Source organism: Schistocerca gregaria, chromosome 1, assembly GCF_023897955.1.
Source record: "Schistocerca gregaria isolate iqSchGreg1 chromosome 1, iqSchGreg1.2, whole genome shotgun sequence".
In the NCBI taxonomy this organism is placed as follows: domain Eukaryota; kingdom Metazoa; phylum Arthropoda; class Insecta; order Orthoptera; family Acrididae; genus Schistocerca; species Schistocerca gregaria.
This window is the reverse complement of record NC_064920.1, coordinates 581,501,429-581,528,885: the sequence shown is the minus strand read 5'-3', so window position 1 is coordinate 581,528,885 and position 27,457 is coordinate 581,501,429. Positions and strand designations below refer to the sequence as shown.

At 36.3% G+C, this 27,457-nt stretch overlaps 1 protein-coding gene across 8 annotated transcripts in view; it reads right to left on the bottom strand.

The window, feature by feature from the left end:
• Window positions 1-27,457, bottom strand: part of LOC126357156 (pantothenate kinase 3) — a 137,134-nt gene that overhangs the window by 12,780 nt on the left and 96,897 nt on the right. For all 8 annotated transcript variants that reach the window (XM_050007430.1, XM_050007432.1, XM_050007428.1 and 5 more), the window contains 3 exons: window positions 22,736-22,909; window positions 18,543-18,710; window positions 11,184-11,260 (listed from right to left, as the gene is read on the bottom strand). In XM_050007430.1, coding sequence (XP_049863387.1) covers window positions 11,184-11,260; window positions 18,543-18,710; window positions 22,736-22,909 — 419 coding nt within the window. The remainder of the gene's footprint in view (window positions 1-11,183; window positions 11,261-18,542; window positions 18,711-22,735; window positions 22,910-27,457) is intronic.

Sequence of the window (27,457 nt, the reverse complement as noted above, 5' to 3'; positions counted from 1 at the left end):
GAAGTATTTTTGCTAGTTATCTTTGAAGAATAGCATTGACTGGAAGCTCAGCAATGTTTTCAGATTTGTGCATGTGCCTTTTGCCAGCTCAACACCTCAACTCTGTCAGGGTGTATACGTGGACAAGGAAAAAAAAAATCCCGGATTTTTCCCGGATTTGCCGGTTGAAAATACACTTTCTCCCGGATGAAAATACACTTTTTCCGTGTTAAATGACAGTATACTTTGCTCGGCACTGTAAAACTTATCAATCCTTAGAATGTTTATAGTTTTCTAAACAGACGTAGAATTTTCCGGCAATTTAGAAAAGGAAACCCAGAGGGAAAAACACGTTTTGGAAAGATCTTTGATGTGCAGCAACATGTACGCTGCATTTCTTCATTTTACGAGTTGTGTAGTCAACCAATAGCAAGATCACTCTTAAGTAGCACGAACACACAGAAAGAAAAGTTCATGGTTTAAATTAGTACACATAGTTTTGATAGAAGAAAAACAAAGCTTTCACAAATAATATTGGTCTCTAAGATTAATAAGCTGCAAGAGAAGCTAAGCTTCCACATATAATGCTGATCCTTTACACTTTAAGATACATCACACAAATGTGCCAGTAAAATTTTTAATAACGGCGTAAATGTCTGTTCTTCTGGGCTCTAAATTATTCTAGATGGTCGTCCTCAAGGAGTTGATTTTTACGCTCTGTGGTTTAAGAAATTTATCATACATTCTCGCACATAGTTCATGTTGCGTAAAAGGAAATTTACTTAAGTCAACATGTAGGCAAGGAAAGAGAAGGGTAGGGGAGGGTATGAGAAAGTATTGAGAGAGAAAGGGTGAAAACAAGAAATGAAGAAGAACAAAAATTTTTAGACTTTTGTAAAAGGAATGGACCATCCATAGGCAACATCTAATTTAAAGCAAAAGAAAGCCATAAGGCAACATGGTATAGCCCTTATTTTTCAAGTGAATGTGTGGCAGAGTACATAATATGTGACCAGAACGCAAAGAGTGAGTCACACATGCAATGTAATACCTTCTGAAGCCCCAGATAGTGATCACCATCTTTTAGTAGTGATGGCTAGACAGATTAAAGAGAAAAAGGGGACAGAAAGGCAGATGTTTACAGAAGAGAAAATTCAAAAAGAAGGAAATAGTAAAGAGCTATGTACCAAGAAATGAAATGCAGTCAGGAAGGTAGCAATTGAGACTGTTCAAAACAACAATGTTAGAAGCAGCAGAAAAAAATATGCAAAAGAACACTGGTAAAAAAAAAAAAAAAAGATGCAAATAGACATGCGCTGGTAGAATGAAAAACAAAGCACTTTCAAGGAGACAACAGAGGAAGCAAGAAAGGAATACACTCAGAAGAAGAGGGAATGAAAATCAAAGCATTTTCAAGGAGAAAACAGAGGAAGCAAGAAAGGAATAAACTGAGAAGAAGGTGGCTAAGAGACTGGTAGCCAGATAGAAGCCAAAATGGATGGAAGAGTAGAGTAAGAAGTTCCTTTATGTAATGGTTAAGGCTAAGTAGTGAGGTGTGATCAGCAATGTCAGGATGATCAATAAAGAATCAAGAAAGTTGAGAATTGCACAGGAAATAAAGGAGATATGGAAAGAATATATTGAAGAATTACTAAACTGCTGATGGATACACAGAAGAGGAAAATGAGGAACCAGGGAATGCAAAAGATGTCAGAATGGATCTAACCTGGACAGAAGCAGAGGATGTGATCAAGATGGCAAAAGAAGGAAAAGCACCTGGAGTGAATGAAGTAAGTGTGGAGATGGTCAGGGCAACTGTCACTGTTATAATGTAATGGCTCCTCCAGGACATGACAGCAGAATGAAAAGGAAGAAAGAAACATGAAGACTGCAAAAGGGAATCACAGTGCAATTTTTTTTATGAAGAGTTGCAGGAAACTACATTAGAATTACAGGGGAGTTACTTTGATGTGTCACAATGTCAAGGTATTTGAGAAGATTCTAGGAAACAGAGCATGGAAGACAGTAGAAAGATGGTAGAGAGAGAAGCAATATGGCTTTAGAACAGGAATATTGACATTTGATCTAATTTTTAGCACAAGGAAGCTACAAATATGGTGATAATCTAGCAATGGTGTTGCTGGACACTGAGAAGGTGTACTATAGTGTGAAAAGAAGCAAGTTCTGGGAAAACCTTCGAAAAGAGGAACTGGAAGGCTGTCTCTGAGAAGAATTAATGAAATTTATCAACAAAGTGTGAGTTATGTAAAAGTAGGAAGAGAGACGACAGACTGATTAGAACAGATAAAATGTGCTGACGTGAGGGAGTGCACTCTACATTTCATCACAATTATAGGCGAGATAATGACAGGAATAACTGTGCAGTAGGAGATGAAAATATGAAAGCAGTGGCTTTTTCAGATGATTTAATAATGGGGGGGGGGGGGGGGGGGAGGGAGGGTTTACAAGAATTGTTAAATGTATGGAAGGAAGTGGTGGGACAGTATGGCTGAAATTACTTGCAAAGAAGTGAAAAGTGATGGTGACAACAAGAAAGAAGAGGAGGGTAGCCACAGATGTAAACTTTAGAGGGCAAGTACTAAAAAAAGTAGAAATTTCAATTACCTGTGTAGCATAACAGAAGACAGTGGGAGGAAAGATAAGAAGATTAGTGAAAGGGGAAGACAAGTCCATGGTTTCTGCAGAGTGTAAGAAGCCTTGTCTGGAGCAAGTATGTAGCTTCAAGAAACAAGCAAGTGTTATACTGACCGTATTATGCTCCATTACTCACTTATGCATCAGAAATGTGGTAATGAAGAGAAGGCAGTTGAATGGGAAGCAAGATTGCAGGATGAAATTTCAAAGAAGCAGAATAAGACTGACTGGAATGGATAGAGTAAGATAGGAGGCAGTGAGAGAAATAATGAAAGAGAAGCTCCTGCAAGAGACCACTGATAAGACGAGATTAAGGTGGTGTGGGCATGTTAAAGGAATGGGAGTTTGTAGGATACTAAGACAGGCCCGCAAAATGACACTATGAGACAAGAGACATAGAGGAAGAATGAGAGACAGATGGATTGTTGGAATGATGAAATGTGTGATGAAAAGTGAAGACTAGGACAGAGGGGAGGGAGAAACGTGGCAGTACGACAGGAGAAGATGGAGTGGCTTATGTTCTAAACAGCCCACCCAGGCGCTGCAAACTGTAGAAGATGATAATGATTCTTCTTTTGGGAAGGACGCCTAGACTCAAAACCCAAATGCTTATTACAGCAATGGCATCATATTAAACAATACTGAATTTTCAGGGATCTGAATAACAACAGTAACTGAGTTTTGCAGCATGGAGTAAACAGATTAAGTACATATTTTATGCCCTTTTGACTTTTTTGCTCATTTAATAACAACATTTTTCATGATTATTCTATAGGCATGGTTATTCCAAAGCTTTCTAACTATGGACAGTGTTCTTGCTTTTTTTTCTTTTTTTCTTTTTAATCAAGGTTGTGTCTGTCGCATTATCTTTGTCATATTGCCCATACAGCTGTTTTAGTATAAAAACAATGGAAAATCCAGGACAGAATGATGACTATATTATGAAAAGGATAGGTTACTACTCACCATATATTGCAGATGTTGAGTTACAGACAGGCAAAACAAAAAGATTGTTAAACAAGTATGCGTTTGGCCAAAAGACTTTTACTTGTGTTGTCTATTTCAAAAGATGGACTTTTCATTGAAAGCTTACTTGTTTAGCAGTCTTTTTATTGTGCCTGTCTGCAACTCAACATCTTGCTGTATGGTGCATTTTCATAATATTGTCATTTAGTCAAAAATTATAGCAATGTCTTTCTTATCCTCTTTTTTCCTTCAAAGAGTTTGCGCAAATACAAATTAAAAATAAATCTGAAGTGACACACTGAAGTTTGACATTAAGGATACCATATATAAAACTGAAATAAAATGTGTCATAAAACTATGATACTGCCTACATTATAAGGCAAAACAGTAATGGTATATCGTCCTCACTGCATTTATGTCCCACACACTGTATTCAATATTTTCAAAGTATCCAAATACTACATCTCTGCAAAAACATTTGTATAATATTGGTATCTTCTGTCTTCAGACAACAACCTGAACAGCATTCTAGCTTCTGCTCTCATTTGCTTGCCTGTTTCAGAAGCTATACATTACTTCTTTTGCTTGAACGCATATTGTCAGCTAAATATACAAAATCATTGTGTGTTATACCATACATTTTATCTGGGTATAAGATTTCAAAATAACAGTGGTTTAAGTCAGGTTATTTTTCTCCCATGCTTTCAGGTGAGACACCACACAAAATCAAATTAAGTTCCTAAATCAAAACTGGTTTGGTATTTTGTTAAACAGCTTCTCACAGGTGAATTAACTTTCAATATAGCTTATACTTCTTTTATTTGAGTAAGTGCGAAGAGCTAAACATTATAAAGGGCCATGCACATAATGAGCTTGTTCATGCTATCATGCATCTTCATGTTGAAGGCAACAACTGGGGGACGATATGTGGCAGCTGTCAACTAGATATGTCTTTATGCTGCTTACACAAGAATTAATGGCAGTTTTGCAGTTAGCCTTTCCTTCACATTCTGCTTCTTTCACTTACAGACATTTCTATTATTGATACACATGTCATATTTGCACCTTTATTGAAATGTTACGAATGACTTTATCCAAAATACCAATCTTCGTTGTGGACACAAAGTTATACGAATTGGTTGCACTGTGTGGACTGCCCTTTCTTTGTTTTCTGCTTTTGCCGGTTACAAGTGTTTCCTTTACAGACATACAAAAAGCCCTCATCCTCGATTTTCTAAAGAATCAAACTCCCATATGTAAAACAGCTTCAAATGTTTCATTACTTTACAAATGGGTTAATGAGTTAAATATCTCACATGAAGCACGTAGAACCTTCACTGCCAAAGTCATTTCATTAGGTTTGGATTATTCTGTCAAAGACTAATGTAAAAGTTAAGACCAATACTGGATGTGTATGGTCTGGGTAATTTGTGCTCAATTTTAAGAAAAGCTAGGTTTTACGCCTATCAATGTTCATGACATTACACCTCCTGGACTGTGTGTAATACAACAAAATAATTTGACAGGTATGTACAGCGTTATACGTGTATGCCGTCTCCAAAATAAAGTTGCAAATAAAGTTATTAGTAAGGAGGAAATAAATTAAAATTTCATGCCTCATGCTAAAGTTTTATTGCCGGACCAGCAAAAATGTAATAAGCAACAAACTTTTTTTCTCTTTTATTATTTTGTAGGGGTGCCTCCAAGAACACATTTCGAAAGGATTTGAAACTATGTGCATAGTTTGTTGGAAGTCACTAACTGCTCTCATTCTCGGACACTGGACGTATATAGTCTAGGTAATTTGTGCACAGTGTTATGCTGCCTCAAAACATATACACTTTCAAACTTTAATATTAGACTAATCATGTTAAATCTGTAGCATATGATCATATGTCTTAATGTGTAGATTATGTCAGTTCTTTAAATTTGGTCATTAATTATATGAAATACTAAAAATTCAGTTTAACCACACTCCAATACCTCATGTGATAATGTGTGGTTGTCACATTGAATAATTAATATTTCTCCCATGAGCAAAACAAAAACACTATTATGTCACTTCTTATACAAGTCAGCTATTCCACTATTGTAAATTCCCATGACTGTTCACGACAGGCGTTCTCATCATACACTTCACAGTTAGAGCACAAATGGTAGGGCCCTACAAGCACATGATTCATATGAAGGTCTGCAAATGGCTGTGATGTGTGAGGGAGAGTGTGAATACACTTCGCATGGCTTAGCAGAAGTTGCCCAAAGATCACTGATGCTGCCTCGTCTAACAACACAGCTGAGTAAGTGCTGTGCATAGCCCCAAAAATGCCATGTGCTCACACTCACTAGCACATTGGCTCCAAATTTGCAATGTGCGCATCTATAGCACTACATCTTGTATCTCCTCCCTTCTTGCAGTAAGTACAGTTAACGCTATCAGCTTCAATGACTCCTATTAGTTCGTTTGCGCAATTTGCTCACAAGAGACTAATGTATGGCTGGACTAAGTTCTTTTTGTTAATTACAAAAGTTGACAATTATAATAAGTTTCCACATTCCTCAAAATAAATCTTTTTCATTTGTTCTGTCCAAAATATGTCTGTCAGTGTGATTTCAGCTGCATATTAAATGACAGCATTATTTTATCAGCTACTCATTTACTATAGATTTATAGTTCTACAGCTAAAGCAATGACCTCAGCAACATTCAGTATTCAATTATTCACATTAATTTTCATTAAACATAATTATACTCAGTTGCTGTGGTAATATTTGGTGAATCTCGGATATATAGCATACACTTTCTCCATTGAAAGCATGGAAAAGTGACAACTAAAAAGGAATTCTGATTCTAAGTGCATTCAGACACTTGACAGGCCCATTAGTGCAACCATGTTGTGACAAAACTTGTCCATGTTTCCTTGGCTACATGGGAGGGCCACTCGCCTGTTGTCTCACACTCAGCAAGTGCGTGTCCGCATGATGGCAAGTGAGGAAACAGCCATTTGCATGCTTCCACACTGCATGCTAGTGATGAGAAACAAACATCATTCATGCCAGTTCACCACATGCATGCACTGCCCTTGTGTATGGCCCCTATCTATAGATAGTACACACGTGCACACTGCAGAAAAGTACATGAGAGGTTAAGCTGATGACCACAAATGTAAAGCTCAAAACAGAACTCCAGTTGGACAACAAAAAGTAGTATACACAACAAACATTCTTTCACATCAAACTAGACACTAGGCTCGATCCGATAGTCCTCAACGCGGGTACCTTGCTCCCACTCTTGAGAACAAGAAAACGTATGAATTGTATGTCAAATACTACCAATTTAACAACTCTGACCATATGAAGGGAGAAATCAACAGGAATATTTTCCAAAAACAGAACTTAACACTTTCATACATCCATTGGAGAATTTTTCCAAAAGATGATTCCTGCAAGATAAAATATGAAACACAATTGAGTTACAATGAAAACACATCAGAAAATGCATCTGGGGAAGACTGAAAAGTTGTGCTTCATACCAAAAAGTGATACACATTGGGAGAAAGACAATGAGAGTTCTTTTTTTTCTCATTTGACTTCCAAAATGCACTGTCATTTCCAATGTTTACAGCTACCATACATACATATCACAAATGTCATTTATACTATTACAATCTGCAGTGCCATGATTTTTCCATTCCATATCTTTCACATATGTATGAAATGAAAGCCTAGTCTCCACATGACAGAGAGAGTGTTTTGTCTGACAAAACATATGGGGGTTGCATGCAGCCAACAGAAAATGCATTACTGCTTTCAGTAATTCACACCCACCCACCTACAATTCATAAGAACTTCAAAGAAATTATGCTAATATTACACCAATTTTGTGTGTGTTTGTGTGTGCATGTGTGTGTTGGGTGCACACCCGTGCATTTGTACTCATGCACATGTGTATGGATGCGCTATTCAAATGTTGCTGCTTCAACTAAGAATACATGCCAAGGGTGGTTAGTTGAGAACTCTGAACGTATATAAAGAACCAATTCAAAATGTCTATCACATAAGAAATCACTAGCATCAATGCATCCCTGTATTGCCATGATGTTCCATTATTGAATTAATCCTGTTGTAAGTTATCTTTTGTGGGTCTCTCGAGCTCATAACAAAGTAAACTCTGAATACCATGTTTGGAACTACATTTATTCATTTGTCAAAGAGAAACAAATCACCGTTACACTTTCTTCACTTTTCATTCTCCGTTGCCACGTAAAAACTGATTAATTGAAATTTGTTTGTACACTCGTCTTACTCAGTACCAAATCACATGATGCATATGGGAAGTAACCACTCGAGTATTCCGAACAAAAGCATGGACAATGTAGACCAAGGTGGACAACCCAGTAGTTACTTTGATTCCTTATGATTAAGTATTCATTTTCTTAAATGTTGAGATTGCTCTTTTAACGTCCCCATTATCACTGGAACATCTCCACTGACTCCAGAATTTTACTTTGAAAGTTTCTTGGATTTCATAATCTGTAGCTATACCTCAGTATTTCTCCAGATACTTGAATTCTCCTATAACTGTGTTGCATATCACTTTTACATTAACAATACATTTTCAGAAACATGTACCTCCACTTTTACCTGCTCTGCCACATAATTTGTAATGATTGCACCTGACCCACAAGCCTCAATGCAGAAGTACATTCAGTAAAGTTATTGCTTGAATTTTTATGTAATTCCAACATTCTGTTGGTATCAGCATCAACAACTCAATATATTTGTAATTTATTGATTAAGGTTTCCATCAAAGTTGCAATTAATGTTTTTGTTAGTAACTAAATTCAAACATACCTACATTGGAAGGTAGTGTTATTAATGAAACTGAAATACAACATTTTCAAACATTTTGTGTGCAAAGATTGAAGCAGTGAAATAAATCTTCTATGACGTATTTGCATTTGTAATGTTTCACTGTATATATCTGTTTTTACATCAGGTGAATATAACAAATGTTGTCTGACTGTATTACATTTGTATCGGTACATTCAAAATTCGACATGTGTCTTTACCTATTCATAAACAAAAATTTGAGAGGGGCCTTCAGTTGTCTATTAGTTAATGTGAACTGTCTCTAAGAGATCATAACGTTACAACTAAATACATAGATACTGTATTGATAAAAGCCTCAGACATTATTGCACTACTTTATAAATTACTGATAATTATGCTTTACCAAATCACAAATAATGGCTAAAAGAAGTCTTGTAGTTTGGGATGATATGTTCCTTGTATACAGTTACAAAATTCCAAATAGTGTGGCCTATATAAAAACAGTAAGATGTTCCACAATTCAATCCTTACACACCAGATGCATAATACTTTTTTTCATTTTTCACAATTTTATGTCATAGTTTAAATCTTAATTGACCTGCTGTTAGAAATGCTATTTTGTACTGTTTAGGGAAAATTATCTTCTGCATCAATGGTGGGATAATCTCTACATTATTGATAAATGTGTTTGCTAATAACCCAGAGTGGCAATTGCCCATTGCCAAACCATGCTTCTGCTGATAGACTTCCTCACCAAATTCAAAGTACATAATTAAAACGGAGGCTAAATTCAAACAGTTCAAGAAATTTTATTAGTTTGCCGCTTCTCATGGTGCTGCTGCTTACTAAATTTCTTATCATCATTTTTAAAGTTTCATCTATTGGTACATTAGTGGTTAGGTTTATAACAATCAAATGACACTAGTAGCATGTTGTCAAGAGATCAGCAGATCTTTAGCTCTGAAGAAAACCTTTATTTAGAAATTACTTCAATTTTTGTCCCCTTTTGTATTCCTGACTTATGTATGCCATTTTTTGGTTCAAATGAACTTTTGAAAAGCGTAATATGTGACACATTTACTGGTGTCTATGGCCATTACAGTTTAAAAATAAGTTGAATAGCTGTGCTTAACAGAAAAATCAATGATCTTAGGCTATTTAATTACTGTGGAAAATTAAACTAAGGACTACTACTACTTGTTATACCAACTTTGGTAGCAATGTTCATAAACATTCCTGTTGCATAATTTGAAATTAAAAGTACAGGAATAAAACAGGTCAAATTACATCTCCAACAAATTCATTTGAAGGAACTCCTGCCAACAAAAGGTGGCATATCCTATCATTCATTTCACAATCAATAAAACCTTACAAATTCTTGCTTAACACTTAAAACTGTTGGATACATGCTTTTATTTTATACTAAAAAGTATACTTTCAATATGTTATTTAGAAGGAAAATTTTAATTTAAATATTAAAAGATGCTGAGCCATATAATATGGAAATAACATGGAATGAGTGTGGTAACCTCAGACAGACACATAGCTACACTACTCAGTCTCGTACTCAGTGGAGTACGAGGGCTATTCGGAAAGCAACGTCTAATCACTTGCGAAATAGAAACCAACGTGAAAATCAAAAATGTGTTACGAGCAATAGTTAACAACACCTTCCAGTTACTTCTCTATACAGTTGCCACTCTGACTTAGACATCTGTCACAGAAGGTGTGCTTTCTGTCAATTCTCTATGCTGCTCTGCAGCTCATTGTCTGTGTCAAAATGTTGTGTTCATTGCCAACAGTCCATGTCAGCAAAGACGAAGCTCAGGGGGAGCCAACTAAGGGCTGTATTGTGGGTCATCAAACACTTTCCACTGAAAACGTTACAAGAGCATCTTCATTCCCCTTCAGACTGTTGCTGAAAAATGTCATGAAAAAGGAAACATGGGACAGTTATGTTATGTGGGTTGCATGACATCTGGCGAAATCTCTCACCAGGCCCTCATACTTGGCAGGAGGCGCTATTAATCTGAGCATTTTTACGAGCTCACTGTGCACTCTGAACTGAAAAGAGTGACATGACACAATCGGTAAAACATACTCTGAAAGACTATCACCCTTATGTTATGATGCTAACTGGAGAAGAACATCAATAAATATTGCAAAAAAATTAAGAAACCTTAATTTTTAAAAAAATTAAAAATAAGCAAAATTCTTCCCCCCCCCCCCCCTCCCCTCCCCCCTCTCCAAGTTACATAACTTTTTTTTAGAGTAAAATTTTTTGTTTTGTACGCTGTTCTTTTCTTGGCATCTCTAAGACGAATATCTTAATGTTTGCATTCCAAGTGTCTTCTCTCTTTCTGTTACGTTTCTTACATCTCACTTTTCATTAATTATTTGCATCTCCATATTTTTCGTGTAAGTATAGCTATATTACACTTTTCTGAGTTATAATGAATTTGTAATTCCACATTATGATCAGGAGAACCCATTTTTAAAAGATCCTTGAGATCACTATAAATGTAACACATGAAAGTCTTACAATGGCCATATAAAATTCAAGTTTTCATTTTTATCACTTTATGTGTAAATATAATGTTGCTGTATGTTAACAACCTAAATTAATATGACATAATTTATAAAAAGTGTTATGCTTTCAAAAGAAAAATCACAGCTTCAAAATTATAAAGACAGCATAAATTTTTCTTTTAAAGCATGGTCAGAACAGAAAGTAAAAAATTAATGGTTTAGTACCTTGTTCCTGATACTCTCTTGTAATTATCTGGCCCATAAACTGCCAGAACACTCACTCCAGATCCAATATTTACTATCTGTGAAAAACCAAGGACTTATTTTACATTCCATTCATCAAGCAATTACCATACATGCATCATGTTACAGTTCCAAGACAACAATAGAAAATACTGATAGGAAATATCTAAAATACTCCATGAGGGAATTACCTTTTCAAGGAAAAAAAATCTGACCCAGCCACAAAGGGAAAAGCAACACTACTACATAGAGAAAACATTTCACAAGAATTGAAAAGTAGAGATAACTGCATGCTTAGTTACACTTCCAAATTCTTGTTCTTGATAGGTGTAGAATCACTAGATACTTACTCTCTCTCTCTCTCTCTCTCTCTCTCTCTCTCTCTCTCTCTCTGTGTGTGTGTGTGTGTGTGTGTGTGTGTGTGTGTGTGTGTAAGCAAGCAAGCACATTTGCAGTTACCCGACTCCTCATAATGGTATGCGTCACAATCATTCGCAACAAGAATGACAATACTAACGCCACATCAGCAGATCAATATTATTCTTCTGGATAGCTTGTCCCTCTGGTCTCCTGTCAGTTTGTTTTAACTAATAATTTTTGTAATCCAGCCAGTTGCATTGATGGGTCAATTGATAAAATCATGCATATGTCCAGCAGGGTTGCAAGTCGCACCATTGGAGGATAAATACTGAAGGATATGTCCACGAGTACCAGGTCACCTGGCAAAACGCCTGTGGCAGATTTAATGATTGCCACAGATGCCATGGCCTCACTCATTGCAATTCGCCATTGCCTCACTTGTACCAACTCGCCATGGCCTCAAATGTCGCAACCAGCCAATGCATACCGTAAACTCTCTGGTGCACCTATTGACAATGACCCTGTGCTATGTGATTATCTCGTGGAATGTGATATGGACTTAGTGGTACATACTGTTAACATTTGGCTAGCACACAAAATTGCCTGTCTGCCTAAGGCAGTACTGTCTTTGCTCACAATTCAACTGACAGTTGTGTTTCCAGTGAAGAAACCTAGGGCACTGGGGGCACAGAGTGTGGTCTGTAGTCTTGTGCTTCCCTATCAAACCTACAAATAGTGGACTAATGTGAGAGTTATTCAACAAACTTCCGGAATAATGTCTCTTTGTTTAGTGTATTTACAGAACATTCAGGAACTATTACTTTCTGTGATTCATTTGTAAATAGTTTTAGCTTAATAAAACCCATGTTATTGACGGAGCAGGTTTACTACAGTATTGAGGCGGCTTTTGTGAAACAGATCCGCATTAAGTATTGCGAGGAAATGTCTCACAGTGGTGAAAAGCTTGGCCAATGAATTACTTTTAATAGTAATAGTTTCTACAACATACTACTGCAACACAAGAATGTGGCAACTATCAACAATCACTCAAATGGGCACTAAAAGCTATGAAAAAGCAGTACCTACAAAACACAACACATGGTAAAAATTAACCTGGGGTTGAGATATGGCTTCTGCATCCCCAAATTCACTTGAAATGTATATGATCTACAGATAGTCAGTGATACATAATTATGTTGCATGTCAGCAAATATAAGATTATTATTTTGGCCGACAGCAGTTTCTACTTATGACTGGATCAAATTGTAACATCCATGAAGACACTATCCGTCAAACTATGTTAAATGTCTTTTAACTCCAAATATATTCTGTCTTGCTCTGTGTTTCTGCAAAGCTATGATTTCTCTTGTACCATGTCTACATTACAAAGAAAAGTGTGACAGTGTTCTCTGCCATTACTGCATTAAGTCTGTCCACATAGTGCGCACAAGATGATCACAGCATGAAACAGCTTTTCTTAAAAGTTTCTTACTAGAAAATTCTACAAAAAAAAAAAAAAAAAAAAAAAAAAAAAAAAAAAAAATACTAGAAGAGTCTTTTTTCTTGAGAAACTGTCACAATTATTTAGCAACACAAGAAAATAGCTTGCCTATTATCACACAAGGCACATGGAATTTGCTGTCAATCAGAAGAAAGCTATAACAACCTTACTACGAATGTAATAAAGTACTGAGAGCTCATGACCATTCTCAATGAGGAGAAGAATGATATATGAGAAATGAGGATCTTGCTGAATCATCACAGAACGTGGATACCAGTGATATGAAGTGAAATTCTGAAAATTATGTCTTAGATGATCTCTATTTTTCCCTAATTACAGCAGATTCAATAATGGAGAAGGCTGGCTCGAAGCACACCTTCAGGGTGCAAACACTAGCAGCTACCATTAAAGACATTCCTGTGACACTCTTGGTAGGAATGGAATTTTTATATTTAAAAAAAGCCATTTATTCAATGGTGCAGCTAAAATGTCTGGGTGGAACAAAGGGTTCAAGAAAACTCTACTGCGAGGCCAGCCAAAGTGCTGTTGCATCCACTGCAATAATCATTGTGTGGATCTTGCTCAGCAGGAGATTTCAAGAAGCTGTTATCGACTGTGTGAAGACTTAATAGCTGAGAAAAATGTTTCAAATGTAATTCTGGAATCCTCCAAAAGGAAAAATTTGTACGAAGATGATGTGTTACCATCTACTGTCAATGAGATGAATACAAATTCAAAAGTTTGGAGGGTAATATCATGTGTCTAATTCAAAGGACTGTAAAAGTAAAATCTCTAAAATGTTTGAAAGAAAACTTTGATCAATTCCATAATACAGTGACTGAAGTATTGAAGGCACAAAGCTCGAATAAAGAGAAATACAGTCAGTCTTGCAGGGCTATGCAACACGGCTTGCAGAGTTTGAGACTATTTTTTGTACGAGAGTAGCTATTGAAGTGTTTTGACTATGCAAAGAACTGGCCAGATCTCTACAGAATCTGAATATTGATGTAGTCAGATTGAAACACTCTGCAGACATGTTAAAAGTAGTTCTTAGGACTGCAGAAGCACTTGCTATGCAGTTAGAGAAAGTAAAAAATTATTCTAAGAACCTAAAACTAAAAGACCCAAAACCTTATGACCAATAAAAAAAAAAAAACAGAGAGTCAAGTACACATGGGAACACTGTTTGTTCCTGAAGAACTGACTCATGAACAAAAAGATAAGAAAAATGTGTTTGAAATTCTTGATCTTTTTCTGTATACGATTGACTGAAGGTTCAACCAAGGCTCTAAGGTGACTATTCTATATTGAAGAGATACTTGTTACGTTCTCCCAAACAAATCTTCCATGTACACAAAGCTTTGTAGAGTTACTTGGAGTACACAAAGCAGACTTTAACACAAACATGCTTCGTACACAGCTCAATATGCTGCAAATGGTTACAACTAGTATACAACACTGTGATGTACCCTTTATTGGAAGACAACTTCGAGGAGAAAAAGGCAGGTTGCATACCCAATTTCCCAGAAAGAGAAACTTCATTCAATGGAAGAGGATTCATGTGTTCTGGCTTATACGTAGATACTCGACCATTTCTGAGAAAACAACTATAAAAGTTTTTGACATAATTTAGATGTCTTTCAGCAACTGATAAGCTCATCCCAACTGGTGGCCCAGTAACTAACATCATGGCCTCCCACTTCTGTGTCCCATGTTTAAAACCTGATTATTGGTGTGTTTTGTAACAAACTCATGTCCATAGAATATTACTACATGGATGTTTCTTATCAAGTTAGGGGATACAAGTGTGTTATATTAATTGTAAAATTAGAACTGGGTTTTGCAATACGTGTCTTACATTTATTATTTAATATATTTGTGTGTATGATATTTTCAGGGGTTACAATTGTTTTAAATTCTCCTTCCAGGACAAAGTTGGAAACATTAATCTTACGAATGTCATGAAAGAACTGTTTGTAATGAAAACAACAACAACAACAACAACAATAATAGTAATCATACTAAGAGGTTAATCTGTGATTGTCTGATATTGCAGTCTACTCTAAGCCTGAATTTCTGTACCTAGAGCAAAGTAGACCTAATGTCTTCCCAGATATATGATATCTTTTCAGAATTGAAAAAACACTTTTCATATATCAATTGTTAATTCTTATACTTAATATTCTTGTGTTTATTAGTCAGAAAATTTTATGCTTTCCCCTGTATTACATTGATTGTAGAAACATTCAAAACATAGAAATTCGAAACACCGTGGGCATCACATGTTTACAGGTTTACCACAGCGACATTTCTTCACATAAATCTCACTTGTGAAAGAAACTTCATTAACACTGCAGAAGATTTTAAGTGTTAGCAATAATTTCACAGCAAACCATGCATAACGGAACAATTTTCCAAAAACTGGCACTTGCAATTGATTTAAAAAAAAACAATTCAAATAATTTTTCATTCATTCATTGTTTTTCTAATTCATTCACCAGATATACTATTAACAGACAAATAAGAACAATGTTATTTCAATATACACTGGAAAACATTTGTGCAGTAATCTCCTACGGACATGGGTAGATAAATGAAAAACAAAAATAAAAAGAATAATTGGATTCTGAACACCGAGCACAAAGCTTTGAAGCCTGTGCCATTGCTTTGCTTGGACCATTTGCTCATTCAAATGCACATATAGTATCTTGAAAACTTTGGTCGTTGCTTTTTCAGGAACAATGAAGTATCTACAGGTAAGCCGAGACACTTCCACTTCCATTTTCTGGATAATTGGGTTATGGTACCTGCCATGTTCTCCTCATTAATGCTGAACTCTGATTGTGACAGTTGCAGTATCATCACAATTCAAAATCTTGCAACAGATCTGGCAATAGTATAGTTAAGACTAATCGATCTACTTTTCCACATTCATGAGGTCAAACAGGAGAACATTGATTTTACGAATGTCATGAAAGAATGGTTTGTAATGAAAACAACAACAACAGCAACAATGAATGAAACTGTTTCCAAGAAGTTGGGCCTATAAAACTGGGACCATATTTATAACTTTTAATTTTATTTAATAATTGTTTCTACTGTAGAACAACATAGACGTGACAACCTAAAAAACTCCCTAAACTATTGGCATATATGTAAGTTTAACGGGCTTGAAGAAAAATGCATATTTAATTCATATTAGGGAAAAATCAGCGAATAGATTTGCTTGCCCTCCACCTCAACCAGTGAATGGGTTTGTTTGTAAAAAAAAAAAAAAAAAAAGTGTGTGTGTGTGTGTGTGTGTGTGTGAGAGAGAGAGGGAGAGGGGTGGATGCAGGGGGAGAGGAGGAGAAGGAGAAGAAGAAGTTGGAACACCACTGCATACTCCACCTCTCTTCACATGGATACTGAACTGATAGCTCTGTCTGAGTGACAGGGCTTGATGCTAGTTTGTTCAGTTTGTGAAAATATTTTTTTTCCCCTAGTAGATATAGTTCCTTAAATATACCAATTCGTCCCATAATTTCACACCCATACATTTCTTTTCACTAAACTTTCTGCTTCAGTTGTTCTACAGTTTATAATGTCAGTCTATACAGCTGCAGTTGTTTCTGATTTTGTAAACTTTACTGACAGCCTTGGAAGAGCCAGCCCTGACAAAACTCTACCATCCGGTGGGCAAGATGTACGAGACAGGCCGAAATACCATCAGACTACAAGAACAATATAATAATTCCAATCCCAAAGAAAGCAGGGGTTGACAGATGTGAAAATTACTGAACTGTCAGTTTAATAAGTCATGGCTGCAAAATAATAACATGAATTCTTAACAGACAAATGGAAAAACTGGTAGAAGCTGACCTCGGGGAAGGTCAGTCTGGATCCGTAGAAATGCTGGAACACGTGAGGCAATACTGACCCTGTGACTTATCTTAGAAGATAGATTAAGGAAAGGCAAAGCTATGTTTCTAGTATTTGTAGACTTAGAGAAAGCTTTTGACAATGTTGACTGGAATACTCTCTTTCAAATTCTGAAGGTGGCAGGGGTCAAATATAGGGAGCGAAAGGCTATTTACAATTTGTACAGAAACCACATGGCAGTTATAAGAGTCGAGGGGCATGAAAGGGAAGCAGTGGTTGGGGAGGGGGTGAGGCAGGGTTGTAGCCTATCCCCGATGTTATTCTATCTGTATATTGAGCAAGCAGTGAAAGAAACAAAAGAAAAATTCGGAGTAGGAATTAAAATCCATCGAGAAGAAATAAAAACTTTGAGGTTTTCCGATGACATTGTAATTCTACCAGAGACAGTACAGGACGTGGAAGAGCAGTTGAACGGAATGAACAGTGTCTTGAAAGGAGGATATAAGATGAATGTCAACAAAAGCAAAATGAGGATACTGGAATGCAGATGAATTAAATTGGGTGATGCTCAGGGAATTAGATAAGGAAATGAGACGCTTAAAGTAGTAAAGGAGTTTTGCTACTTGTGGAGCAAAATTGCTGATGATGGTCGAGAGGGTATAAAATGTAGACTGGCAATGGCAAGGAAAGTGTTTCTGAAGAAGAGAAATATGTTAACATCGAGTATAGATTTAAGTCTCAGGAAGTCATTTCTGAAAGTATTTGTATGGAGTATAGCCATGTATGGAAGTGAAACATGGACAATAAATAGTTTGGACAAGAAGAGAATAGAAGCTTTCAAAATGTGGCGCTACATAAGAATGCTGAAGATTAGATGGGTAGATCACATAACAAATGAGGAGGTATTGAATAAAATTGGGAAGAAGAGAAATTTGTGGCACAACTTGACTAGAAGATGGGATCGGCTGGTAGGACATGTTCTGAGACATGAAGGGATCACCAATTTAGTATTGGAGGGCGGTGTGGAGGGTAAAAATTGTAGAGGGAAACCAAGAGATGAATACAATAAGCAGATTCAGAAGGGTGTAGGTTGCATTAGGTACTGGGAGATGAAGAAGCTTGCACAGGATAGAGTAGCAAGGAGAGCTGCATCAAACCAGTTTCTGGACTGAAGACCCCAACAACAACAGTGCAAGAGCTCTCTCTATATAGCTGTACATTTACTCAGTCAAGTCACTTCAGTCATCACATTATCTTTGAAAATGTCGTTTTAGTCGATCACATCACCTTTCAAAATTTACTCCTGCCACAAATTTTTAAATCACAGATTTGTTGGTCAACACTCTGTTAAAAATGAAAAGCCTTTATAGACTGATACCAGTGTTAGATAAAAGCTAGCATTCACAAGAAAATTATCTCAGCACGGATCATCTTCAATTCAAATTAGCACATCACTTAAAAGCTCACACAAAAAAATTCAATGTGGTGCAAAGAAAAAAGTTAAAAAGAAAGAAAGAAAGAAGGAAGGAGAAGAATCTTCAGAGGAAACAAGTCATTATGCATCATGTATATACTTAAATACAAAATCAGTAATACTTCCAATATATCTCACAACTTACCATGAATGGATATGGGTCACTGAAATCAAATAAGCGTTTCTGACATTTTTCATCATCAGTTGGGTTTGCCCAATAGTAACATTCATTAGGATTATTTGCTTCTATGTAAAGCATGCCTTTAATAAGTGAATCCAACTCATCAAATTTTGCCAGTTTCATGTTCAGCTCCTGTCAAAAAAATAAAAAAAAATAAAAATAAAGTAATTTTCTATTTCAGAAAATTATGGGCTCTCATGAGAGTACTTCAAACCAGCATTGGAATATTTCATCAGTGTATGACACTGCAAAAGACGCACATAATGGACAAAATGAGCAAAGATAAACAGTTATTCTACATTCAAATTGTGTGTAGAGAGTAGAGTTATGGCATGGTAACCTCCTTCGATGAAAAATTTCACCTCCTCCAAATTTTCAGGATCTAGTTTCTAAGCATTCACAACAGTCAGTCCCTCAACTGAATTGTTACGTAACAAAGCATTGCCTGTCATTACAAATCATATTACGTAATGGACCTACTCCTCAGCATTACAGGAACATAAAAAGAAAAACATAAACTTACTTTAGCACTGATTTTTAACTGACATTTAACATAAATAATGTGGGGAAACACACAAATCACATTCAACATTATAACAGCAGAATAAACTGACATAAATTTTTTGAGTGTTGTATATCTTACAGCAAAGTTCCATACACAAGCTCAGGAATATGGATACAAAACTGCTGCCACGAGAAGGTATATCTGAGTATGTGAGTGAGACTGGAGAACTTCAAAAATGCATATCCTGATATTTCTATTGCTACTACTCCTTGGCTCTACAGCCCTTGTAGGGCCTTGGCCTCCCAGACAATCTACACCCACTCTTCTCTGCTGGCTACCTTGGCTCTCCATCTTCTTAATTCCCATCCTTCTCAAGTCCTCCTCCATGTTGTCTAGTCATCTGGTCCTTGGTCTGCCCAATATACGACATCCACCGAGTTTTCCTTTGAAAACTTTCTTGACTGTGCTGTTCTCCACCATTCTTTGTACATGTCCCAACCAACGTAGTCTATTACTCTTTATTTCTGTCACAATATCTGGTTTGTTGTACAACTCTCTAATTTCCTTATTATTTCTGATTCTCCAAAAAACCCCATCATTCACTGGCCCATAGATTTTACTAAGTAACTTCCTTCTCATCTCAGCAACAACTCATTCTGTGGCATAGTCCGGGTCTCCATACCACACATCACCACAAGTCTAACTAATGTGTGATACACAGTCAGCTTCAGATTCCTACTGAGGCTCCTTGCTTTCAACCCATTAACCAGTGCAAAGTAGCTCCTGTTACCAGCTGCAATCCTTGGCATGTATTTCTTCTCTCGTATCATTACCGTATTTACTCGAATCTAAGCCGCACTTTTTTCCCGGTTTTTGTAACCCAAAAACCCGCCTGCAGCTTAGAATCGAGTGCAAAGTAAGCGAAAGTTCTGAAAAACGTTGGTAGGTACCACCACAACTAACTTCTGCCGTCGAATTATGTAGTGCTACACAGGTATGCTTTGCAGGCACAAAGATAAACACTGGCGACAAAACCTCTGCATCAAAAAAAGCTGAAGTGGATCTTCCTTTTCTCCACCCCGAGTTTCGACCACTGCATTTTCATACATTATCCGACAAAGTAAATACAAATTCCGTATTGTTCATCTTCGAATGTAGCAGTATTTCAACGTACCACGAAAATCCGACTGGCAAGACTGTTTGGGATTTTTGTCAATATGGCCAACTCTATGTTCTAAATTTTTTCCTACCGGTGACAAGAGATCGTTGCTAATAAGAACTTTTATGAATTGTGAATCACATGCAGTATTCTCTTCACCATGAGAATAATATGAATATAAACATTTTGCCATGTATTCTTTCGTATTTGCTGCTATCTCATTTAAATCCTGTCTGCCTAATAAACTACGAAACTAGAGTGAGAAAACAGTAAACGCGGAATAATATACATATCATGTCATGTTTATATTCGTATTATTCTTATGCCTAATAGTGATACAGTCAGAAATGAAGCACGGCAATTGACTAGATTTTTAAATCTAAGATCACTAATTTCTGTGCAGAATGTAATGTACTACAGAGGCATCTGCAAAGATTTTCAAACGGAGAAAATTTTTCGCTAAACTCTCATTCAGAACCTTTTCTATCGTACGCAGTCTATTATTTTGTTCTTGTTGATCATTATCAGAGAAAGCAGCAGTGTAAGTAACAACAAATAGCAGTCTCTTGCCATTGTTTCGCTAATGAGACAATTCCTTTTTAATTGTAAGCAACGGTAGCGCGCACAAAAGTAAGCCATACCGTGAGCGGCGACAGGTAATAAACACTCATTATCAGAATGTGACAAACAATGCATGACACAGTACAGTAATGCATTTTCAGCTTAGAGTGACGTAACCACCTATAACAAAGAGAACGACACTTAACAGATCAAAGAAAAATAAGCAATCAATTCAAACCAGACGAAGCACATGAAAAAGGAATGGTACCTGTATAAATACGGACGGAGCACCTTACGCATAGCAATGGCTACATGGTAAAGCTTAACTGCTAAGCTTAAGACTCGAACCAAACTACTGTAGCTGTATCGTCATTCATTCAACCTAAATTGTGTCTCATATTACAGTGGACCAACTTTGTTTCGATTTGGAGGTGCGGCCTAAAACTTTTCTCTCCCCTTGAATTTCGAGTCTCAAATTTCAGGTGCGGCTTAGATTCGGGAAATTTTTTTTTCCTTAATTTCGAGTCTCATTTTTCAGGTGCGGCTTAGATTCGAGTAAATACCGTAGTCTCAGTTACCAGTGATCCAAGATATTAAAAGCTCTCACAGCATTCATATTCTTTTCCATTCAAAGTTATGCTTCTTTCTCCTTCACTATATCTTTTCCTAGGGGTTAACATATACTTGGTCTTTGATTAATGGTCAGCCCCATCTCCACACCATGTCTTTCTACTTTTTCAAGCTTTTCTTCCAGGTCCTATTTCCTCCTGGATAACAAATCTATTATCATCCGCATATGCCAGCTCCTGAGTCACTCTATTAAACAGTGTTCCCCCAGGGTTGTTGCATTGTCTTTTGCATTACACTCTCCGAGGCAACATTAAACAGACTAGTGGAGAGCACTTCACCCTGCTGCAGTCCTTGGTTAACTTCAAATGCCTTTGATAAAGTGCCCTTGATCTTTACTTTGCATATTGTTCTTTTCAAAGTCATTTGAACCAATCTTATCAGTTTGTTAGGGACTCCTAACTCTTCCACTGCCATCCAAAGTCGATCCCTTTTCATACTATCATAAGGTTGTTTGAAATCAATGAACAGCTGGTGGACATCGATGTTATAACACTTTTCAAGGATCTGTCTGATTGTGAAAACCTGATATGTAGTGGATCTAATAGTTCTGAAACCACACTGGTAGTCTCCTAGATACTCTTCTACGCCCAGCCATGATCTTTCCTAATACTCTATATACTATATAGAGCAGTGCAATTCCTCTATAATTCCCGCTGTCAGCTTTGTCATATTTCTTATGTATACGGAAAAGTATTGCTGTACTCCACTGTTTCAGCATATTTTCTTTCCGCCATATTTCCACTATAATCTTATGCAAAATCCTGATATTTCAGATGGCAAAATAATGACCTCAGATGTCCAGAGCAATAGGAAAAGATTTAGGAGGAAAATAGCATTCCTCAATGTTCCAGAGCAACAGAAAAGTATTCAACAGGAAAATTGCAACTTCCAAAGTGCAAAAAGAGCAGACATTATGTCTGATGCAATACTTATGGGCAGTGCGAAATGGTCCAGAAGAAGCTGAATGAACATATCTGTGTCACCCACAGTTGGAATGTTAATGAGACTAGGATACAACTCTTTTTTTTCGAAAACTGCTATGATTCTGATGAGACAGTACTGATGCAACTGCATAAAATTACAGTTGTTTCTATAACTTTTCTGACAGGCTATACTTTCCTTAAATAAACCTATCCACAAAAAAGAGTTATTATAGGTGTGCCTTCAACTTCCACATTACAATAAAGTCAGTATCAGGCTACTCTGAGATATTACTATTTTTATTAATGTATAATGTTCCACAATCATCTTCACACTGTTTTCCAGTCTTGTTATATTTGCTTAAGTTTATGAGAAACAAACCTGATGGAAATTGTTTTCAAATTTGTATGCACCACCACCAGTGGCGCAAACTGTTGTAACTAAGGTTGCCATGCCTTTTGCCTTTGCTAGGGCAAGGAAATTGCCCATTTCACTGGTTGGAAATCTGATGAAATGTAAGGTTCCTTTTCTCCTCCTGATGATAACATTATCCATCTGTGGATAGAAAATAATGTGTTAAATATAAAACATATGCACATTTATGAAACTTTTCAGAAAATAGACATTTACTAATCACTCTGGAACAAATTTAAAGTGATTCAATGAAACCACAGAAGGTAGTTGAAGTGCTATTTGAAATCTGCACATTAATTTTCATACATCATCATATTAAAAGTTCTGCTGATACAAACTGAATTTATTACCACTTTACTCCATACTGATTAATATTCCTTTTGCAATTTTAACACTCCAGGTTTACATATGAGCTCACTGAGTAGCAAGTTTTGTGAGTGAAAAATCATAAAAACATTTTATATGGTTTTCCTAATTACCTAAGCACACACACTAAATGAATGAATCTTTTTCAATCTGTAACAGAATGTACATGAACACAAATGTTTCATAGCAGTTTAAAACTATGAGACACATAATTATAATTCTATTTACATCAATCTATTGTAGGATTATGTAATGTGTCTTAAGCTTGCTCATTAAGTTTGGAGAGCAAAAATCTCCTCTACAAGAATCAACAGGAATTCTGCAACCACAGATCTTATGGAAACTCAACTTATTCTGTTACCCATGAGATTCCAGAGAACCACTGATACCAGCACTCAGATTGACACAGTATTCCTCTGCTTCCACAAGACACTCAATATACAGTTCTGCTCAGTGAAAAAAAATGATGTTACAGAATATCAGAGTAGTTATGTATTCAAAATTTCCTAGCCAACAGAACTCATGTTGTATGTTACTTTGTAGTCTTAAAATTATTTAAATATGTTACATCAGTAAGATAGGCTGAGTGCATTATAGGACTGAGGACTTCTTGACAGGCAGCCTACCACTTGTGCCTCTCTGGTAAGTGAGCTGTAGGTACTTGTAACACCCTCGCCTATGGAAAAAGAGTTTGAACAGTCCACGCCATTATTGAAAAGAAGCAATTAATTGTGTTACTGAAGAGAAAAAGGATATCAAAATAACAAATTTGAATATATAAAATTATGAAAAGGATAAAGGTGACATTCTGAATAACAGATGGGTACAACAAAAAGATTGTTAATGCACTAAGGTTTTGGCCAAAGCCTTCTTCAGAAAAGAAAGGAAAAAAACACACACACACTCACAGAAGAAGGCACACCACATGCATACACAACTTCTATATCTGACCACTCTGGCTAGACTGCCATCTTGCGTTCAACGGAAACAGCAGTCAGGAGTGGGCTGCTCATAGTCTGGCTCCAGCTTCCAGACAATGTGATCATTGTGTGTGTGTGTGTGTGTGTGTGTGTGTGTGTGTGTGTGTTACATTTGTTTGTGTGTGTGTGTGTGGGGGGGGAGGTCTATTTTTGAGAAAGGTCTTGTTAGCCAAAAGCTAACTTAACGACAGTCTTTTCATTGTGCCTTTCTGCGACTCATCATCTGCGCTATATAGTGAGTAGCAATTATCCTTTTCATACTAATTTTTGGAGTTTTAAAATATGAACATATGTTGTTTAAATACATTAATAAACCCTGTTGAATACAAACATTATCAGATTCAATGCCGGCTGTCTTCAACTTATTTTCTGCATATAAATCAATAAGACACCACTCTTTCAAGGTTGATGAAAGCATATTAGGTAAAACTGTTAGGTCAACATTTTCATTAAAATTTATTCTCACAAACACTTTAATTGCTCCCTTACCCACTGCCCAGGCCACATGAACGCAGAACTTTACACATTTATAAACAACATAACTTCGAATTATGTACCTTGCTGTAAAGAAAACATGTAACTTCCAGTTCTTTCTAATTGAGGTGAATATCACTGTTGTGAATGTCCATGTTTTGAGAACCACCTGACCATGAAAGCTGATATACAGCTCTTGATATCTTCGAAACGGCATGCGACATCAAAATCACATAACGTTTGCCTCAGGAGGTGTGAATTTAGTGTGACATCCAAATCACCTCTATCCAATATGGCAACCATAACATCACAGATCCAATACAATTAATGGAATGAAAACTTATCAAAAATTTAATTATAATAATTACGAGAACATCATGTGAACAGGATGCCTGCAGGAATGAGAAGGTTCTGAGCAGGGAGAAGCAAAACAAAAGATATTCCTAACCTAAAATAGGCATCCAAATAAAAATATACACAAAAATCAACAATGCCAACATTACATAAAGCTCATGAAAAAACCACACAATTTGGTACTGTCACCTTCAACAAACCTATTTTGGTAAACTGAAACTATACAATACCAATGAACGAGTAAATCTGTAAAAAATAGTGCTGAAAAATCTGCTAACTGAACCTTGCTGCAAATTCTGGTATCTGAAACTTCAACTATCCTATTTAGCTAGAAGGTAGTTCTTGAGACCAAAAGACCAAAACTCACTGCACAAATTGGTACTGAAAACACCACTTGACCCACATAGCTAGAGGAAAATTCAAGACAGCCACCAAATATAAGTAAACATTATTATCTACCAACCCACAAAGTCATACATAGTTTCATTAACATTCATTTCCACATACAAGTAAATAACAAGCCACTAAACCAAAAAAGATATATGACTTACTTCTCAAAACAAACAAAAAATTATAAATTTGGTTACCAAACAAAATCCGCAGTCACACAAAAAAATCTGCACTAGAAAAAGATACAAATCCAAATGAAACTTGAGAATACAGCTACAGCCACTTAAAAGACATTGACATATGAAGGTTACTAAAATGTATGTAAGAACTACTTCAACTAAAATAAATTATAAATATTGCCATATAGTGTGACAAAAATTATATATTTTGAGAAACACATGAAATGTGGGATAGTAGTTGGCAACAGGAGATGTTGACTGATTACTAAATATGCCAGAACCAATCAGGAAATATGTTTGATAAATGTCATCATGATAAGTGAATGAAAATATGCAGCAGAATAACAAAATACTGTTGTGCAGAATACTGTAATATAAAACAGAAAGTTCCATAAAATTTAAGCTGTATTCTTAAATTTCTGCCTAACCACCAACTAGAAAATCTGAACATTCTGAATATATCATATTCATTTTAAAAGTGATAGCAGTGAGTGAACAACCAAATGGTCTCCTCCTAACCTAAATTAGACCTTCAGCTATGCTTCAGATCAGTCCAGCATGGGAGCCAGATTTCTTCCATTCACATTCACAACCCAGTTAACATTCCAATCTAAAGCAGATCTTTGACTACACTACAGATGAGCCAGTCACCACTCTTTTCTTTCATTCTAGTTTACACTTTTACCAAAAGAGGTGCTGCTTCCATCAATCTATGCCACTAGTTCATATATAATCTACAAGATGTGCCACTACAGCAATGTCAACTTTCCTTCAGACCAGGCCAATACGTAAGTTTAGACAAAAAGTCACTGTTCCTCAACTAAAAAATAGAACATCTATCCCTAAACCACAACAGTCCCACCACAACCCACTCACTCACCAACTAATGCCTGTCATCAACACAAAATACAAATAAATTAAACACAAATTAAATCACACACTCCTTCAAAATAAACAAGAATAAAACAAAACAAACAGCAACTTCAGTCAGATAAGCAGCAACTTTAGTCAACTTCATGTACTTGGCACACAAGTGGTACTATACAAATTAAGCCAGCAAGCAGTACAGTTGCAAAAACTTAATGTTCTGGACTTACTATTGCCCTTAGTGACATTCAATGAACAGTTGTTGAATTCCTTTGTAATATTCGTGACATCTACTAACAATTCCAAGTCGCAAAACAAACCACTTATCATTATCTACCATCAACTGCAACCACTCGTTCTTGACAACACAACAAGCAAGTTTCGAAATTCAACACTAAAGAGCACCACTGCACACTTTCAATCACTTTCCTCAAACATGCTGCCCAGCCATGTCCTCACAACATTTATTAATTTAAATTTGTTAAAGTAAATTTAGTGTTTTGTACCACTTGTATCCCAGTTTATCAAAATTTAACGTTATTATGTTAAAGCTGAGGCCTGGTACTGTACAGTCTAGTTAGCCTCGTGTGTCTTTTACTATGAATGGTACAATATACACAATGTCAGAAGATATATGATGAAGAAACCAGTGCAGAATAATGTAAGTGAACAGCATATTAGTGTTGGTACTGTCCACAGCACAGCACAGCACAGCACAACACAACACAATACAACAAATACAAGGAAGTCAGATGACCCGTAGTTTACAGAAATATGTCATCATATGTTACCATTGTGATACTACAAAGGAAAATGACGAATGAAGTTCACGTTTACACAACTATTCACTGCTAAATGTGTCTACAATATGGCCATTGGTTGTCTAGACTAATCCTCTGGTATCCAGCTCTGCAGAAGTTGAATGCCCGCTGTAGGTAATGGACCTAGATGGCCATTAGAGGGCACAGTCTCTCTGCAATGCTGCGCTCAATGCACGAGCCTGCCACTTGTCTCGCCACGTGAATACACCAGACAATAATGTTCCTCAGGGCCAATATAAATAAGGGCATCGGTTTTGT